We start from the raw sequence: 18379 nt of genomic DNA, 5'->3' as shown, positions 1-18379 counted from the left end.
CAGGAACGGAGGCACAGTGGGGTTGAGGTTGTACTCGCCAGAGGACTGGCTGTTGAGGTCTGTGTACCTGGAGATTCAGGGAGTGTAGCAGGTTTAGACTGACCAAACATCAACACTTACATTACACTCCAAAATAAAAGTTTAACCCCAATGGAGAAGATAAGAACTGTAAATTATAGTGTTTATCTTCCATAAATTTTGCAGATATCTCAACAGAAGACCACTGACAGCGAATACTATTCTAAATGACATTGAATCCTATTCTAAAACGAACTTACCTTTGGTGCATCTGTGGGAAGTAGTCATCAACAAGAAACTGTAGCATTTGGCTCAGGGTGTCTTTTTTATGGACCTTCATGTTATTATGTGTGAAAAAGTCGCTCTGCATTTCCAGACCTCCGTTCACCATAGACACAAAGTTGACAATATCAACCCTCACAGCGTTCGCCCATCTCTGAATGAACAAAAACAAGAGCTAACTCTGTATGCGCCATCATTAGACTAGGATGCACATTATGGACCTACAGCTAGCATATTATGGGGCGGCAGGGTAGCCTAGTGGTTAGAGCGCTAGACTACTAACCGGAAGGTTGCAAGTTCAAACCCCCGAGCCGACAAGGTACAAATCTGTCGTTCTTCCCCTGAACAGGCAGTTAACCCACTGTTCCTAGGCAGTCATTGAAAATAAGAATTTGTTCTGAACTGACTTGCCTGGTTAAATAAAGGTAAAATTATGGATCTATAGCTAGATACTGTATCACGGATTCAGCTAGCAAAAACATAACACACTTGCTACTGTTACTTCTACAGACTGTCTACATAGAGGTGTGGTTTAAACAGGATGAACGTACCTCTAAGCACAAGTCTAAGATCTGCTTTCTGTCTTACCACCCTGACCTTCATTAATACGCAGGTTATGACACAGCAGGTCCAGGACCGGACCCCATTGCCCCTATGATTTCAGTAATTGACATGTGCACTACAAACCTTCTCCTCTGACAGCCACTTGTTAGTGAACCAGTTCTTGAAAAGTTGTCTCTTTTCCAACCAGATGGGGCTCTGCTGTAGTAGTTCCACTGCCCCCTGGTGTTGCTCTCTGGTAAGGGCACCAGCGATGGCCTTCATCATATCAAAGATCCCCTCCTGGTTGGTGATGGCTCGGGACCGGTTGCTCAGCCACTTGGTCCAGGTCCTCTCCCGCAGGTGATCGCTGAAGACTGCCTGAGCACCTGAGATTGGAATGAGAAACAGTCCGTAATTAGCTAATTCTAACCCCCTAATGTTCTAGTATTTAGAGATTGTAACAGATTAAACATGTTCTTGACCAACAGGTCTTTTCAAAAGAAAATCCTGAAACTCACAGCCAACAGTGCTGAGAGCACATTATGAAGCTAACTTGCTTTTCCCACCTCATAGCTAACATTAAAACCTCACCACTGTTCACCTGTGAATGCTGCCTCCACCGCCTTCATCTCCACAGGGCAGTGTTCAGTGAGGATGTAGGCTGGGCTCCAGCCCCGGTTCCACTGCCTGAACACCCCCAGCGCCTCCCCCAAGGCTTCGGCGCTCCTCGACTGCACGACAAACAGGCCCACCGGCGCCACGCTCACATTGGTGCGCACGCACAGGAAGAAGAGTGGCAGGGGGAAGCGCGTCCTCTTATAGGCCGCGTCCAGGAAGCACACCTCCTTGCCATACTGCCGAAGCAGCCGCCGCTGCCAGTCCGTCTGGTAGCAGAGCAACAGGTTCTCGACCTCTGATTGAACCCTAAGCAGGAAGTTGATTCTAGGAGCTTCTGCCTTCCAATTCTCTGCCAAGGTCTAAGAGGAGGGGGGGGGTTGTTATGATTAATAGCTGAGGTGAAACTTTTGCGTCCTTTCAATTATTTCAGTGCTAACCAAACTCCTTTTTGCGCCAGCGTGAGCTTTATATATGGTTGTGCACCTTGACTTTTGCTATAACATGTCTGTCTTATTCTAAACCACAGCAATGATATTCCCATGAACTTAAACAACCCCAATGGCGTGTCATGGAGTAATATTTATCTGTGCTCTGTTACATCACACACATGTATTCATTCACCACAACAAGTGTGTAGAAGTTTCAGACTACATACTTTCTAAAAAGCAGTTCCAGAATGAGGGGTGCTTTAGCTTTGCTGGTGTTGCTGTTCTGTCTGGGTAATGGGCTCAGGGAGAGAGTGTTGGGGTCCGAGAGAATGACACCACTCAACCCAGTTGTTGTAGATTTACATAATGGCCAGCATCTACTGTCAACAAGTAGGGTGGCAGGTAGCCTAGCGGTTAATAGCGTTGGGCCAGTAATAGAAAGGTTTCCGGTTAGAATCAGCCGACTAGGTGAAAAATCTGTCTGTGCCCTTTGAGCAAGGCACTTTACCCTAATTGCTCATGTAAGTCACTCTGGATGAGAACGTCTGCTAAATTACAAAAATATAAATACAATCGCAATGGTGGCAATGACTATGTATCCAATTCAGTGACTGCGTTTAGACAGGCAGCCCAGTTCTAATCTTTTTTTTCACTAATTGGTCTTTTGACCAATCAGATCAGTTCTGAAAAAGATCTGATGTGTAAAGATCGATTAGTAAACACAACCTTTGTTGGTGGAAAAAGGAGTCTCTGGAAAGACTCCAGGATCTGGGCTGATGACAAACATTTTCAGTGGCTTTCTGCTCTTCCCATGTAAGGATAACGCACCACAAAGATGTTATGAATTTTCATTTTTCTTGAATCCATGGAAAACTCTGCATGTGCGTTCCTGAATTGTATGATAAAGCCTTGTCAAGTCTTTCTATCATGCACAGAAACAGGCACTAACACACAATCATCCAAACTGAAAGCTACAGACTGGGATTTGGGAAGCTATTCAATTGTCATTTCAATTCTTGATATTTACCCATTGATTCTAGAAGAATATAATGTATGAATGCCTCATGTGCTCAGCACAACTGTCGGTTTATCCTTACCCAACATATTCACTTGCTTGATTTTGGGCATCAGGATACTGAAAGCAATATATACTGAAAGCATGAATGTTAACATGCAGAATGTTTTGGGACTATATCAAAAAGACTAATGAAACAATAGTGAGTAAAATGCCCCTTTAAACAAGTGTTTCAAAGAAGGTGGGTGACATGCATAAACTGTTAATGAATTGCAGTGAAAACATACAGCTAACACCACCAGCCCCAATGGCCTTATCTCAGAAGACAATCCAAATATCTGATGAATAGGTGGGAATGATAGTGCTGCACAGCCTTCTCACCAGCAGGTTGACCAGGTCTATTTTGCTGTAGTGTTCCTCCGCGATGACCTGAGCCATGACGGCATGGATGGTTTTCTCTGTGGGGAAGAAGCGCCTCAGCGGCGGGGTCGTGTCTTGGAACAGCTCCGTCCGCACGTACTGGACCATCTGGTTCTTTACCTCCTTCACCTTCCTCACCCCCTGCTGCACCAACGCTCGGATGTAACCTTTGACCCTGTCGTCCATCTGATCTGCACCCGAGGGAACGACGAGGGAGTGGCTTTTGTTAAGTAGGGAGAAAATACCCCTAACCACTGTTACAGGGTCAGATACTTGTATTCCACAGGGAATTTTAAGAGATCAAGGTTTTATTACATCTGTGTACCGAACAGACATACAGATACTAATTATGTAGCCTAAAGAGAGTAATGCAATAGATCCCATGGTCATAGTATAGTAATAACATAGTAATACCTTTCCAATAGGATGGCCCTTGTGGTCAGTGACACTGGGTATTTTGAGGAAATACTGTATCTTCCACTGCACTGAGGCTGGGTCTGTCTGGAGAGCTTGTTTGATGGAAATAGACATGACCCTCCTCAACCGTGATGTGTCCTTCTCCAACTGATGCAGTATGGAGCGAGCGCACACACACACACAGATATAATTATGTATATTAGTCTGATGTGCATTCTAATGTTGACTGTGGTGCACGGTCACTGGAGTTACATAATAAACATATATAAACATAAACACAGTTTCACCCTTACCTTGAATCCAGGGAACTTCACAATGCGGCTGATTGTGAACACAGCAGGGCATGCTACTTTCTTGGTTTTCAGCAACAGGTTTCTTTTTTCCTTGCCATCTTTTTCCTGAAATATCCAAATCAAATGTTAATTGTCACATGCTTAGTAAACAACTGGTGTAAAAGTGACATGCTTACAGGCCCTTCGCAACAACAAAGTAAAATAACAGAAAAACAATAACAAGGAATGAATACACAATGAGTAACAATAACTTTGCTATATACACGGTGTACCTGTGTCGATGTGCAAGGTTATTGAGGTAGATATGTACATATAGGTAGAGGTAAAGTGACTAGCCAACAGGATAGATAAACAGTAGCATCAGCGTATGTGATGAGTCAAAGGGTCAATGCAGATAGTCCGGGTAGCTATTTGATTAACTATTTAGCAGTCAAGGCTTGGAGGTAGACGTGGTTCAGGGTCCTGTTGGTTCAAGACTTGTTGCATCGGTACCGCTTGCCGTGCTGTAGCAGAGAGAACAGTCTATGGCATGGGTGGCTGGAGTCTGATCATTTTTAGGGGCTTCTTCTGACACTGCCTGGTATAGAGGTCCTGGATGGCAGGTAGCACTGCTCCAGTGATGTACTGGGCCGTACGCACTACCCTCTGTAGCGCCTTGTGGTCGGATACAAAGCTGATGCCATACCAAGCTGTGATGCATCCAGTCAGGATGCTCTCAATGGTGCAGCTGTAGAACTTTTTGAAGATTTGAGAAAATGAGTGGTAGGTAAGAATGGAATTGTTGAGATTGGTTGTGAACCTCAACTACCTAGAAGCATTGATGGAACCAGGGTCTTATTCATTAGGCACCATATGGAAGAAAATGTAATTAAATAGGGAGGGACAACCTTTACTCCAATAAGAAAGGTCCTTTACATTTTCAGTTGCACAATGATTTTTAACGCTTTTCCACAGTGCCCTAATGAATTCGTTTCAGGTCTAGATGAAAAATACATCCTAGCTACAGATTGTTACACCTGATAATGTGATCTAACCAAATATTTAAGGACCTAGACAGCATTGCCAATATAAGGTTGGAGGAAAATTCTCTGTGCTACACCAAACAGTATCTAACCTGTAACGCCCAGTAATGGATAGCAAAAATATTTTGTTCATCACATTATCTGGTGTAACAATCTGTAGCTTACATGGAACACTTGAACCATTTCAGAATATCATAGATAGTAGCACCCTTTGATCCTCAAGTTCCTGCCTCTTCTTGAATCCACACTTTGCCCGGCCCCTGTGGCATCCCATCAGTTTGTGTCCGATGAACATGAAGGGTACTCTGTCAAAGGGGATACAGGGAGTACCCTTGCCGTACTTCCATTCCCAGTATAACCGGTTCTTGTGGTCCTGTGGTTTCCAACCTGTTTAGCAGAACACATTGAAAGAGCCATGAGTCCAGAGGTGTATTGGTTAGTTTGATTTGCAGCGAAACATTTTCTGTTGCAAAACGTTTTGTCAACGGAAGCCGTTTACATTCTAAGAACCAAACAGAACTAAAACGGGGAGGGACTTACCTGAATGTGTCCAATAGAAAACTACGTTTTCGTTGCAAAGCGTTTTGTTTGGAGTAAAATGTTCCGTTGCAAAATGCAACACAAACGTTTGCAATCGAATCCGACTAATGAATACACCAGTAGTTTGTGGAGGTTACATCACTACATAAGATTATTAATCAATCAATGTAGGTAGCTAAGTAGTATGGAACTGCTGAAAGATAGCCATGTTACTCTGGTGATTGTTTGCGCATTCTGCAGCTTGATCAATGCACGTTTCCTACAGGCAGCACACTCTTTGGCTAACGTCAAGAGCTAGTTTACCTTGGTCATTGAATCGCTTGTCCACACGGTAAGAAATATATTTCACACAGGTTGACTCTTCCACGTGTGAGATATGCTTATTGACCTCTTCAATTGTTTCAAATACAGCTTCGTCGCTCATTTTTATTTATAATCTGTTACCAATACATATAAACATTCAAAAAATGTCGCTAGCTAAACTAAAGCGGTAATGTTTGCGATTATTTAATTGGTTCACGTGCGGATCAATGGACCCGCCTTCTTAAAATGGTGGTTTCTCATTGGTGTAATGCGAATTCCGTCACTAAAATGGAAACAAACGATTGGCTTCTATTCGAAACCAATCAACCATTTTCTTACACGTCATTAGATTGCGACTCAATCACGTTGAGGACAACACGCTTGACGGTACCGAATTTAAAATATTTTCGTAACAATTTTCCTCAATGTTTCAACAGAATACAATCCGGGTTACGAATCGTATATTTTGGCATACAAGTTATACTTTGTCGAGATCATGGACTCAGTTATCAAGGACAAGATTACTGCACGTACAACCGCTTGCATCAGGGACCAGTCAATGGTCCTCTTCACAGTCAAGACACAGCAGTGGTCCGACTTTGCCAGTAGCTTTCAGGCAGTATCGAAGAGACGTACCTCTACATAAATTCTCTACCACAACACACGTCTGCAGCGATTCTATTGGGAAGATTCATTCAACGCATTACCACTTGGTTTACACATGCAAGGTAATGGATGAGATTTTAAATGGAAGTTATTTTTTACATCATGTTTCTACAGTGACAGTCGTAGCATGATTTGGCAATCAAGATTTGGTTGGTGAGGTGATCAAAACACTGGTACTCAGGGCCCGTATCCACAAAACATCTCAGAGTAGGAGTGTGATGGATTTTTATTTTGTATTTATTTTTATTTAACTTGGCAAGTCAGTTAAGAACACATTCTTATTTACAATGACCGCCTACCAAAAGGCAAAATACCTTCTGCTGTGATAAAAATATATATATATATATATATATATATATATATATATGAAAATGTACATGTATTGTCATTGTGATGTGGGTTTTGTCCTATATTTATTTATATATTTATATATATTGTAACGACCCTGGGTTTTTAAGCGCGGAAATCGACTCTGCCGCACGAGCGTGCTGGACGATAGCGTGCTGGACTTCGGGTTAGAAGGTCAATTGTTCGAGACCTGCTCCCTGCCTTTGTCATTACATATATATATATATATAAATATAGGACAAAACACACATCGCAATAACAATACATCACGCAAAGCAGCCACAACTGTCAGTAAGAGTGTCCATGATTGAGTCTTTGAATGAAGAGATTGAGATCAAACTGTCCAGGTTGAGTGTTTATTTGCAGCTTGTTTCTGTCTCTTGCTGCAGCAAACTGAAAAGATCAGTTTTGCCTTTTAGATAATAATGAATACGATTATATGGATAGTTTTATAAAGTTCAGATTCACCCAGACTCTTCTAATGAACTGTATCATTATTTGACTGTAAATGATCTGTATGCAGGTGTGCTCAACCAGGTCAACAAAGAGGATATCCAAGGTAGCCTATCATAAAGGTGTTGTCCTAGTGACCTGCCCAGGATGTGAAAAACACCACATTATTGCTGACAACTTGGGTTGGTTCTCTGATCTGAAGGGAAAGAGGTTGGTAGCCAAGTTAATATAGGTCTGAACATTTTACATGCATGCATTCTACAGTTGTGGCCAAAGGTTTTGAGAATGACACATATTATTTTTCACAAAGTCTGCTGCCTCAGTTTGTATGATGGCAATTTGCATATACTCCAGAATGTTATGAATAGTGATCAGATGAGTTGCAATTAATTGCAAAGTCCCTCTTTGCCATGCAAATGAACTGAATCCCCCAAAAACATTTCCACTGCATTTCAGCCCTGCCACAAAAGGACCAGTTGACATGTCAGTGATTCTCTCGTTAACACGGGTGGGAGTGTTGACGAGGACAAGGCTGGCGATCACTCTGTCGTGCTGATTGAGTTTGAATAACAGACTGGAAGCTTCAAAAGGAGGGTAGTGCTTGGAATCATCACTTCATATTCGTCGCCAGACCCACTGGCTCCAGGTCATCTACAAGTCCATGCTAGGTAAAGCTCCGCCTTATCTCAGTTCACTGGTCACGATGGCAACACCCATCCGTAGCACGCGCTCCAGCAGGTGTATCTCACTGATCATCCCTAAAGCCAACACCTCATTTGGCCACCTTTCGTTCCAGTACTCTGCTGCCTGTGACTGGAACGAACTGCAAAAATCGCTGAAGTTGGAGACTTTTATCTCCCTCACCAACTTCAAACATCAGCTATCTGAGCAGCTAACCGATCGCTGCAGCTGTACATAGTCTATTGGTAAATAGCCCACCCATTTTCACCTACCTCATTCCCATACTGTTTTTATACTGTTTTTTATTTATTTACTTTCTGCTCTTTTGCACACCAATATCTCTACCTGTACATGACCATCTGATCATTTATCACTCCAGTGTTAATCTGCAAAATTGTATTATTCTCCTACCTCCTCATGCCTTTTGTATATAGACTGCCCATTTTTTTCTACTGTGTTATTGACTTGTGAATTGTTTACTCCATGTGTAACTCTGTGTTGTCTGTTCACACTGCTGTGCTTTATTTTGGCCAGGTCGCAGTTGCAAATGAGAACTTGTTCTCAACTAGCCTACCTGGTTAAATAAAGGTGAAATAAATAAAAAATAAAAATTGTTCTTCCTTTGTTGACCATGGTTACCTGCAAGGAAACACGTGCTGTCATCATTGCTTTGCACAAAAAGGGCTTCACAGGCAAGGATATTGTTGCCAGTAAGATCAACCATTTATTGGATCATTAAGAACTTCAAGGAGAGCAGTTCAATTGTTGTGAAGAAGGCTTCAGGGCCCCCAGAGAAAGTCCAGCAAGCCCCTGGACCGTCTCCTAAAGTAGATTCAGCTGTGGGATCGGGGCACCACCAGTACAGAGCTTGCTCAGGAATGGCAGCAGGCAGGTGTGCGTGCAAGTGGACTGCTGAGAACTGGGGTAAAGTCATTTCCTCTGATCAATCCCCTTTCCGATTGTTTGGGGAATACGGAAAAAAGCTTGTCCGGAGAAGACAAGGTGGGCGCTACCATCAGTCCTGTGTCATGCTAACATTAAAGCATCCTGAGACCATTCATGTGTGGGGTTGCTTCTCAGCCAAGGGAGTGGGCTCACTCACAATTTTGCCTAAGAGCACAGCCATAAATAAAGAATGGTACCAACACATCCTCCGAGAGCAACTTCTCCCACCATCTAGGAACAGTTTGCTGACGACCAATGCCTTTTCCAGCATAATGGAGGGCCTTGCCATAAGGCAAAAGTGATAACTAAGTGGCTCGGGGAACAAACATCGATATTTTGGGTCCATGGCCAGGAAACTCCCCATACTTTAATCCCATTTAGAACTTGTGGTCAATCCTCAAGAGGCGGGTGGACAAACAAAGAAACACATTCTGACAAACTCTGAGCATTGATTATGCAAGAATGGGCTGCCAACAGTCAGGATGTGGCCCAGAAGTTAATTGACAGTATGCCAGGGTGGATTGCAGAGGTCTTGAAAAAGAAGGGTTAACACTGCAAATATTGACTCATTGCATCAACTTCATGCAATTGTCAAAAGTATTTGACACTTATGAAATGCTTGTAATTATACTTCAGTATTCCATAGTAACATCTGACAAAAATATCTAAAGACACTGAAGCAGCAAACTTTGTGGAAATGAATATTTGTGTCATTCTCAAAACCTTTGGCCACGACTGTGTTACAAGGATAAGTATTATCCCTATTGATAGTGATATGCACAGAAGAGAAATGGAACTGCAGTCATAGTGAATCATAAGTGAATCCTGTATTAATAGGTTGTAAGGTTTGTGTGGACTAAAGGGCCCTACACACTTCACGCAAACGCAGCATCATTTTCTCACACAGTTCAAGGTATTTGAGATTTAGAACAAACTATATACGATGCTCCTTTGCTCTGTTTGCATGAAGTGTGTAGCCTCCTTAAGATGAGTATTATTCCTGAATCATTCTTTTTTATTATTCATGTTGGTTATTTTTCCGACAGGAACATTGAGGAAATCCTTGCAGCGAAAGGGGAGAAAGTGAAGAGGGGAGAAGAAGAGGCGGCCTTCGAGATTGTTATAGAGGAGTCCGGCAAGGATACAACACAGACTGCTCAAGATGCAAAGAAACCTTCACCAGGGTCTGATGACTCAGGGAAACAATGACTAACTCTCTGTGGGTGTGTGTGCGCACAACAAGGACATCGTTCTCTATGAGGGGAAAAATTGTAATTACAAAGTAAATGTAACACTTCTTTTGATATTTCTTTCTCCATATTGTTTTCATAAGATGTTGATCATTTCTTATCACACTATTTTATACCAACTGAACACTACTGCCAGAATATTCCTTGGGTTTACACCAATCTTACTACTACTGAACTGATCACACTCAAACAGAAGAGGCTGATGCTTGCAATTCATTTTTATTGTAAAGTTGTATGATATGAAGCAGGAAGAATTAACATTCAAAGGCCCATTTAGGGCCATGGCAAACTGCCTATCATAGACCCTCTCCCTCTTCCTCCATGGTGTCCTCCAGCAGCACATGAAAGCAATGCTGTCAATACACATGGAAGCAGAACATAGAGTGCTCCTGTAAAACAATTATCCCGTCAGGAATTAATCAAACAGATATTGAACGAATGGGATTCACAGTTATACATTAGTCTGAAAATGTTCAATCATTAACCCCAGTTGTGGAGCCCCTATCCTCTCATCACAAGCCCAAGCACTTACCTCATCTGCTCTTCTGTGTTTTCCTCTTCCTGCCTCCCTCCCTTTCATCCTTTCCTATTGATGCTTCAGCAGATAAAGAGACCTCATATGCCACAATCTGTTTCAGGAAAAAAAACATCTGAAAGCCCACTCACTTGAGGTGAATAATCACATGAGATCAGGAATTGTAGTGTTTGAGTTGAACAACATTACCTAAACATACTTCTGTCAACACTAATACAGTTGTCTACAGAGAACAGGCTTTGATAGTAAACACTTACCTAATGTAGTCATCCAGCTGTGCTCCTCCTCCAACCCTCCCATCCTTTCCAATTGATGCTTCAACAGATCTGTTTCTTTGGCTGCTCTTTTCATCTATCTGAGACTTGAACAGGCTTAGAAAGAGGACAAAAGGAAACCAAAGCAACTTTAAAAGAGAAGTAGAAGAGGCAGACTTCCTTTCTTTTTGACGTCTGTTGGTTATTTTTCCTGTGCTCTTGGTCTTCTCCTTATCTGCTAATCCTTAGTTATTGAGATATTTATTTTGGCCATATGTCCATCAGAAATCTAATTCAATCTCCTCTCTATTACTCTTAGTGTTTTCACCTCTTTTCTCTGGGTCTCTGTTTATCTTGCCTCCCTCCTTGTGTTTTCCATAACTTTCTTTTGATCCACTCCGCTCTTCTTTACTGCTAATCTCATTTACCTTTTATCCCATGGTCCTTCATGATTCTGTCCATCAGAACTTGAATTCTATATCTCCTACTTCCCTCCTGATAAACCACTCTGGTCTCTCATGTTTCCTCCTCTTCACCCTCAGGCCTGGCTTCCTTATAATTTGTTCCTCCTTTTGCTTATTTTCTCATTTTTTTGATTGTTTTTACTCTTTAAAACAAACTAATTTGTTGTTTATTTACATCTATCAACATAACTAGGAGCATTGACTTGTACATTTCTTCTTTTGTCTGCTCCCTTTCTTTTGTCATCTACTGAAAAGTTGTCGATGCCTCGTCCGCCGCTTTCTTCTGCTTCTTCCTTGTTCTCCTCTTTGCAGACTGTGCGTGAGCGGTCTCTGGACGTTGCTCCCTCTCTTCCCTCCGCACAGAGGCGTCAGATGTAGACGCTGTGACCTCGTATGCCACCACCTGTTTTGCTCTCTGTGTCTGTCCTTTTTTCTGACACAGCGCACGCCTCTTTTCTCTTTCAATCTGTGCATTCCTCTCTTCTCTCTCATACAGTTTCTCCATCTCCATTTTGAACCTGGCCTCGTGATCTTTTATTCTTTGAAGCTCTGCTCTCTTCTTATCCTCGTCCCGTATCCTTGTCTGCCTTTTCTGTTCCTCCTTCTCTTGTTCCTGCTGTATCTTCAATCTCCTTTTCTGTTCCTCTTTCCTCCTCTTCTCTTCTTTCTCTCGTGCCTTTTGCTGCATCTCCAACACCTTCATTCTCTCCTTTTCCCTGTTCCTCTCCTCCTCCATTCTCTGTTTCTCCATCTTTTTCTCTTCCTCTGCCCTCTTTTTCTCTTCTTTTGCACGGGCCTTTTGTTGCATCTCCTGCTGCTTTCTTTCTTTTTTCTCTCTCTTTTTCTCTTGTTCTTGTCTCTTTTTCTCATGTTCAATCTTTAGTTTCATCTCTGCCTTCTCCCTTTTCCTCTGCTCCTCTAACTTGTTTTTTTCCATATTTTCTGTCCTTTTCCTTTCCTCCTCATTCAATTTCTTCTGCCTCTTTTCCCACTTTTTGAGCTCTTCGTCCCTGGCTTTTTCCTTCCTCCTTTCAATCTTCATCATCTCTTCATTTCTCTTAGCCTCATACTTGAAATATTTGATCCTGTCTGCGTAGCTCATGGAATTAAGTTCTTCTATCCCTCGGCTCGCCATCATAGACATTGCATTGGCGGTTGCAAATCTCCCTTCCATTTTACCACTATCAATCTCCTTCCTGTCCCTCTTACCATAAGGATCCCTGTGTAGACATCTCTGCTGTTGTCCACTCATGCTCTCCTCACTTTCACTACTCCCCTCCTGACTTGTGTCCTCACTCACACTCTGAGATACATCATCCTCAGACGAGCACGAGGGAGTCACAGCATTCTCAGTGATGACGCGGAGCGCCTTGATGTAGTCAGCTTCTGTGTTCACTCTGTGAGCGAGCGGGCACAGCTCCTCGTAAATGGATTTCCATGTGAGTGACTCCTCACAAACCTCGTCAGGCAGGTATAGATCAGATGATTTCCTCTTGAGCACATTCACAACCTCTGCCAGGTCCTGCTGGGTGTCCTCCTGAGTGTCCTCTCGGGCGGCCACTGGCGTGGCCTCTGGGCTTGCCGGGCGCTCTGGGGCTGTGGCAGGGGTATTAGATCGTTTTACTGCAGAGGAGCAGGAGGCCTCAGTGTCATCGTTCTTGTCATCGCTGTTTGCCATTTTCTTCAGAATCTCTTCCTTTCTCTTTTGGGCCATCCTCTCTTTCAGCTGTGCTTTATACATGCTTGCAATTTCTGCTCCTCTCCGTTGAACTTCCTCAGACAATTCCTCAGACGATGCAGTCTCTGGCCTCTTAACCTCATCCTTGACCTTTGCCTGGCCAGTCAATGGGGACCTGGGGTGGACCTGCAGATGGGTCTGTCTCATCCGGGCAGGAGGGCCGGAAGCCAGGAGGTGGGACGGGACAGCAAATCGGTGTGAAGCGTGTGGGTGTGATGTCTTGGACGGAGAATGAGGCCATTTTTCAGGGGAGGTGCAGCTCTGTGTGTCCAGAGGGGGAAAGATTGAGTGTTTCTTAGGTGGGTCCTTCTGGGTGCCGGCAGCATGCTGGTCAGGCTCCGATTGGCTGTTGGCGAGGTACCTGTGGTGGTTGTACCAGGGGAAAGCTGGCAGTGTCGGGGAGACGGGACAAATAATGGAGGAGGTGGAGCGCTGCTTGATCACCCCTTTATCCACCCCAATCTGTATGATGACATAGCTTGATGGTTATTGTTATTACTATCTTAAAACAATTACATGTGTATGGGTAATAAATATCATAGAGAAATCACGTTTTATTACTGTGTATTAGCCTATTAGGAAAATGGGAAAGTCCACACTTTTGGAATCATTCAAATTCAGAAATTCTTCCATTCCTTTTCAACTTTATTCTAAGAATGCAGACCTTGCTAGGAATACTACCATTGCAGAATGCAGACCTTCTTAAGAATACTACCAGTGCAGAACACAGACCTTCCTCAGAATACTATCAGTGCAGAATGCATACCTTCCTCAGAATACTACCAGTACAGATTCTATACCTTCTTAAGAATACTACCAGTGCAGAATGCAGACCTTCTTAATAATACTACAAGTGCAGAATGCAGACCTTCTTAATAATATTACCAGTGCAGAATTCTGACCTTCTTAATAATACTACCAGTGCAGAATTCAGACCTTCCTCAGAATATTTCCAGTGTGCAGTTATTTTTCTTGCCTTCTTATTTCACTATTCTATCTATTTAGATCTCTTTTCTGTGTATCAGGATTGGGAACATCTAAAGCAACTACAGTATATCTACTTATATGGAAGTCTGATTAAAGAAAAGGGCTCTTGTTACCTCCTCCAAGAGTTGGTGCAGCCTAAATATTTCTCCATACAGCGCCTTAATCTCCCTCATGTTTCCTCGCTCAGTTCTCCATGTCTCTCTAGCCAATCTCCAATGGGCGAGGTCAAGGTCATGGATATCCTCCCGCATGCCTAGTTCAACCTGGGTTCCCTTCTCATTTAGCCTCTTCTTTTTCCTCTTCTTCTGGATAGAATCGGTGTTCTCCTTGTCCCGCCTACACACCTTTGGGGCAGTAGGGATATTGAGAATAGAACATGGTGTATTTTATTTTACTCATTGGATTATTATGTGCCTTCCATTGTATTTCATTGATATAGAATATCAATAAGGTATCATGTTGACACTAGATCAAGCCGTAGTTTGTACAAAGTTTACACTGATTGGCCATACATGATTAGTCTGGACCACTTTAGTGGGTCGTAGATTTAGCCTGCAGATGGGACTTACATTAAGGCTGGGGAGTTGTGAGGAGTTGTGAGGCTGGTGTGTTCTGGGCCCGTGAAGTTCAGTAGTTCCTGTGCAGAAATCATCCTGTGCAGTCCGATTTGCCCATGGCTAGAAATGAAAATGATGACAAACATGCAGTCAGAAATGAGGTTATCATGGTACAAGCTTGTTATTTTCAATCTTAGAAAAGCTCATAGGCCTATATGTCAAAGTGATGATTTTAAATCACTGGAGTTTTGACTATGGGGGTGGTGAGAGAAAAGATATTCTAACCATTCTTATGATGAGCCTTGGAAAGGAGAACTTTCCCATAGTTCCTTCAATTACAGTAATCCTGAAAAAGATACAATATGGCTTAAAAATATGATTATATTATTCAAATCATCTAAATTAAATTGTGCCACAAAGTAGGCCTTTTCACACTAAATCACAAGTGGTCACAACTACTTACCACCAAAATAACCATCCAAAATATAGCAATGATTTTGACCATGAATTGAACTTGTAAGTGTTGCTGTAATATGACAGTAATGCTATGGCAAACCTTTTAGGCTGTCATCATACCAGAATACAATCATTTATGACATCACAATTGTGATGTAATGTGGTGCCATGGGAAGCCACACCCACCATGACAGACAACAAATCACTAGAGCCACATAGGCCTATTAACCAATTAATTCACTTCTATGTTTGAAATACAGTATATTTAGTACTAGTAAGCTCATAAACGTAGTAAAAACCACACTGTAGCAATGTGTATCACTTCACAGCTACTGTTCATGATGCATCATGAGTGGCTGTCCTCTGATGGGACCCTATTCCCTACATAGTGTACAACTTTTGACCAGGGCTGATAATGTACTTTATAGGGTTGATTTGGGATGCACATAGGACTATGTAAAAAGTACCTTTGTTCGTCCTCATATTCAATTTTGCTTTGACATTAACTGATTTTTACAAAGTGAAAATTATGGGACAACAAGAAAGACATGTATTTGTCAGGATTTGGCCAGGGTTGTTCCGGTTTTTGGTCACTAGATGCCCCCATTGTGCCTTTTGACCTTTTGTTTTCCCTTGATCCCCATTATTATTTGCACCTGTGCCTCGTTTCCCCTGATTGTATTTAAACCCTTTGTTTTCCTCTGTTCTTTGCTCTGTGTTTGTATGTTAGCACCCAGCCCTAGTACTCTGAGAACTCCTGTTGATCCCGGTGGACTCTCTTGTGGAATTCTGTTTTTTGTTCTTGTTTGTTTTTTGAGTATCTTTTGAGGGTTTTTGTGCTTTACCTTCCACCTTGTGGATTTACCTTTTTTTGTCTTGGAGGATTACCTTTGTTCTTGTAGGATTCCTTTTGAGGTTGTGGAGTTACATGTTTTCCTGAAGAACTTCACTTTTTACTTCATTAAATACACCGTCTCAAGTACTGCTGTGTCTGCCTCATCTTCTGGGTTCTGCCGACTATTCGTGGCTCAGTTGGTTAAGTGACTGTTTCTCACTCCGGAGACCCGGGTTCGTAACCGGGTCCTGACAGTATTCATAAGAAAAACTGTATGTGTTGTAAATTCAATGTAGATTCCAGTTTCAAATGGTAAACATTGTAACTCTTCAGGATGTGGCAGAGTATGAAAACCTTTGCACTGTCTCTGATGCAGGTGTTTTTTTCTCCCACTCATTATGACATCACTGTGACATCATATGGTGGACATTTTCCCTGAGTTTGGCATCTCCGGGGATAATATGCTGTGTGCAGACCACTTTCACACATATGCACTAGTGCAATCATTGTATTTCCTCCTGCATGAATGTATAATTGCAACATTACATCATTTTTACAATTGTGTGTCTTCCTATGGGACTCCCAATCACGGCCGAATGTGACACAGCCTGGATTCAAACCAGGGACTGTAGTGACGCCTCTTGCACGGAGATGCAGTGCTTCAGACCGCTGCACCACTCGGAAGGCCAATATAAACGCATCTTCAAAGAATTTACTGGGTTACAGTCCATATATAGGCCAATTGAAATTAATGAATTAGTCCTCCATGGATTTCACATGACTGTACAGGGGTGCATCCATTGGGTGGGCCTTGGAGGGCTCACCCACTTGCAGCCAGAACCAGCCAATCAGAATGAGTTTGTCCCCATAAAAAGGCATTATTTTATGCAAATACTTGTCAGCCTCCCTCCCAGCGTGGCTACAAATTCTCTAAAAGGATGTTCGAGGCACCATATGGTTGAATTTAAAAATATATATTTTTTATTTCATCTCATGAAACATGGGACCAACACTTTACATGTTGTGTGTATATTATTGTTCAGTGTACATTTCCAAGGCAACAAATCCTCTAAAACTAACCTTCCCTGGGGTAGGCTAACTCTGAGCTTTCTCATATATCCTGAATGAATTGTCTGATTTGCGAGTGAAGGACCAATGAAATCAGATCGATAGGAGTGGGGGAAAAAGGGGCTTGTGCATTGATAAGCACCTCAAAATAAGTTAACAATGGGTAATAAAATATGTCACTTTTGCCCATAAGATGGCTCTAATTTGGACTATTTTCAAATAGCCTGATGAAATTTACAATAACTTTTCTAGAGTAAAGATGTCCCCATATATAGGTTCAGTTTGCTCCAAGCAGAACTGGGCTAGGCGATGCAAACTTCTGTGCTCACACTCCCTAAAGACCTTCGCTTTAAAAACTAGAAGAAAGAGCCAATATTACTGTTTGTCTATTTTGAGCCACTGTCGTAACAATATAGCCAGAAACACTTCCTCAAATAGATAGATCAAGAAATCTATATTGAATTCTTTATGTTTTTGCAGAGGAGGTCTTAGTCGCACAATTACACATCAGTTTAGTGCAGTAATTCTCAAGTGGATGATAACAAACACTTCATTGAAGAATCCCGTCCATAGTTCCCACCCCTACTGTAAACCAATCACTGATGAAGGGGTGTAGACTTTGACTACTAAACTTCCACTTGCCTCAACAAAAGAACTGGTGCACGCGAACAGTTGAAAATAACCTACCGAACACCAAAATGAACAAAAACTTCACAAAATGTATAAGCTTAAAGTGTTTTGACTGGGAAGCATGTGACAGCCTTTTACGGAAGGTGGACGAGCAAAATCCACCATCGTAGTACGGATGAAGCCTGAGCTGGAATGTGAAGCTGGCTAGATTTTAAAAAAACCTGGGTAGATCTAGCTTGCTTCTTGGTATACCACTCTGGGAACACCTTGGACTTACGACATGGGCTCTATGCTACATTATGGACAGTACTGTTCACTACTCTATACTATGGATGCACATTACCACTGTCAATACTGCACTATACATGAACACTAAGACTGTCTACACGGTTTCCCACAGCAGATATTTATTTTCTGTCAATGGGGAGCCCACCATCATAGCCAAGATCCACAACAAGATATCAGAGATGGGCCAGAGAACACACAGGATTGAACTAAACATCCAGAAAGTCTGACCGCTCTACAACTGTGGCTGTATGACATGCCATACTCTTTTTGAACAGACGGCATCAGATACATGGCCTACACATACGAAGACAGAGGAGCGCTGTTC

General features: G+C 42.4%; 2 protein-coding genes and 1 long non-coding RNA gene across 5 annotated transcripts in view; 1 reads left to right on the top strand and 2 right to left on the bottom strand.

The window, feature by feature from the left end:
• Window positions 1-6127, bottom strand: part of LOC123989377 — a 7359-nt gene extending 1232 nt beyond the window's left edge. The window contains exons 1-9 of one of the 3 annotated variants that reach the window (XM_046290338.1): window positions 5900-6127; window positions 5265-5443; window positions 4035-4139; window positions 3739-3888; window positions 3286-3515; window positions 1445-1820; window positions 988-1229; window positions 279-454; window positions 1-67 (exon numbers count right to left, since the gene is read on the bottom strand). The exon at window positions 1-67 is cut by the window's left edge and continues 1232 nt beyond it. In XM_046290338.1, the coding sequence (XP_046146294.1) occupies window positions 1-67; window positions 279-454; window positions 988-1229; window positions 1445-1820; window positions 3286-3510 (1086 nt within the window). In that variant the 5' untranslated portion in view covers window positions 3511-3515; window positions 3739-3888; window positions 4035-4139; window positions 5265-5443; window positions 5900-6127. Of the gene's footprint in view, window positions 68-278; window positions 455-987; window positions 1230-1444; window positions 1821-3285; window positions 3634-3738; window positions 3889-4034; window positions 4140-5264; window positions 5444-5596; window positions 5866-5899 lie in introns of those variants that run through there. The other 2 variants (XM_046290340.1, XM_046290339.1) reach the window with 2 other exon arrangements.
• LOC123989380 lies at window positions 5682-12593 on the top strand. The gene is made up of 3 exons (XR_006830557.1): window positions 5682-6627; window positions 7437-7576; window positions 10039-12593. It is a non-coding gene; the product is annotated as an uncharacterized LOC123989380 (long non-coding RNA).
• On the bottom strand, window positions 10690-15414 carry LOC123989376 (trichohyalin-like). Its single transcript, XM_046290337.1, has 4 exons — window positions 15063-15414; window positions 14790-14897; window positions 14334-14564; window positions 10690-13695 (listed from the first exon to the last, which is right to left on the bottom strand). The coding sequence occupies exons 1-4, from the start codon at window positions 15099-15101 to the stop codon at window positions 11740-11742; spliced, it is 2334 nt and encodes a 777-aa protein (XP_046146293.1). The 5' UTR covers window positions 15102-15414; the 3' UTR covers window positions 10690-11739.
• Between the last annotated feature and the right edge of the window lie 2965 nt (window positions 15415-18379).

This window comes from Oncorhynchus gorbuscha, linkage group LG11, assembly GCF_021184085.1.
Source record: "Oncorhynchus gorbuscha isolate QuinsamMale2020 ecotype Even-year linkage group LG11, OgorEven_v1.0, whole genome shotgun sequence".
NCBI classification, from domain to species: Eukaryota; Metazoa; Chordata; class Actinopteri; order Salmoniformes; family Salmonidae; genus Oncorhynchus; species Oncorhynchus gorbuscha.
The sequence above is the reverse complement of the archived record's forward strand: the minus strand, read 5'-3'. Positions and strand labels throughout refer to the sequence as shown.

What these genes read in the sequence shown, in the direction of transcription:
- LOC123989376 (XM_046290337.1), bottom strand. Translation starts at nt 15,101, where the DNA reads ATGGGAAAGTTCTCCTTTCCAAGGCTCATCATAAGAATG. An exon ending in CAAGGCTCATCATAAGAATG is followed by an intron (nt 14,898 to 15,062) that starts GTTAGAATATCT and finishes TTTCATTTCTAG; the next exon opens with CCATGGGCAAATCGGACTGC. An exon ending in TGCACCAACTCTTGGAGGAG is followed by an intron (nt 13,696 to 14,333) that starts GTAACAAGAGCC and finishes GTCATCATACAG; the next exon opens with ATTGGGGTGGATAAAGGGGT.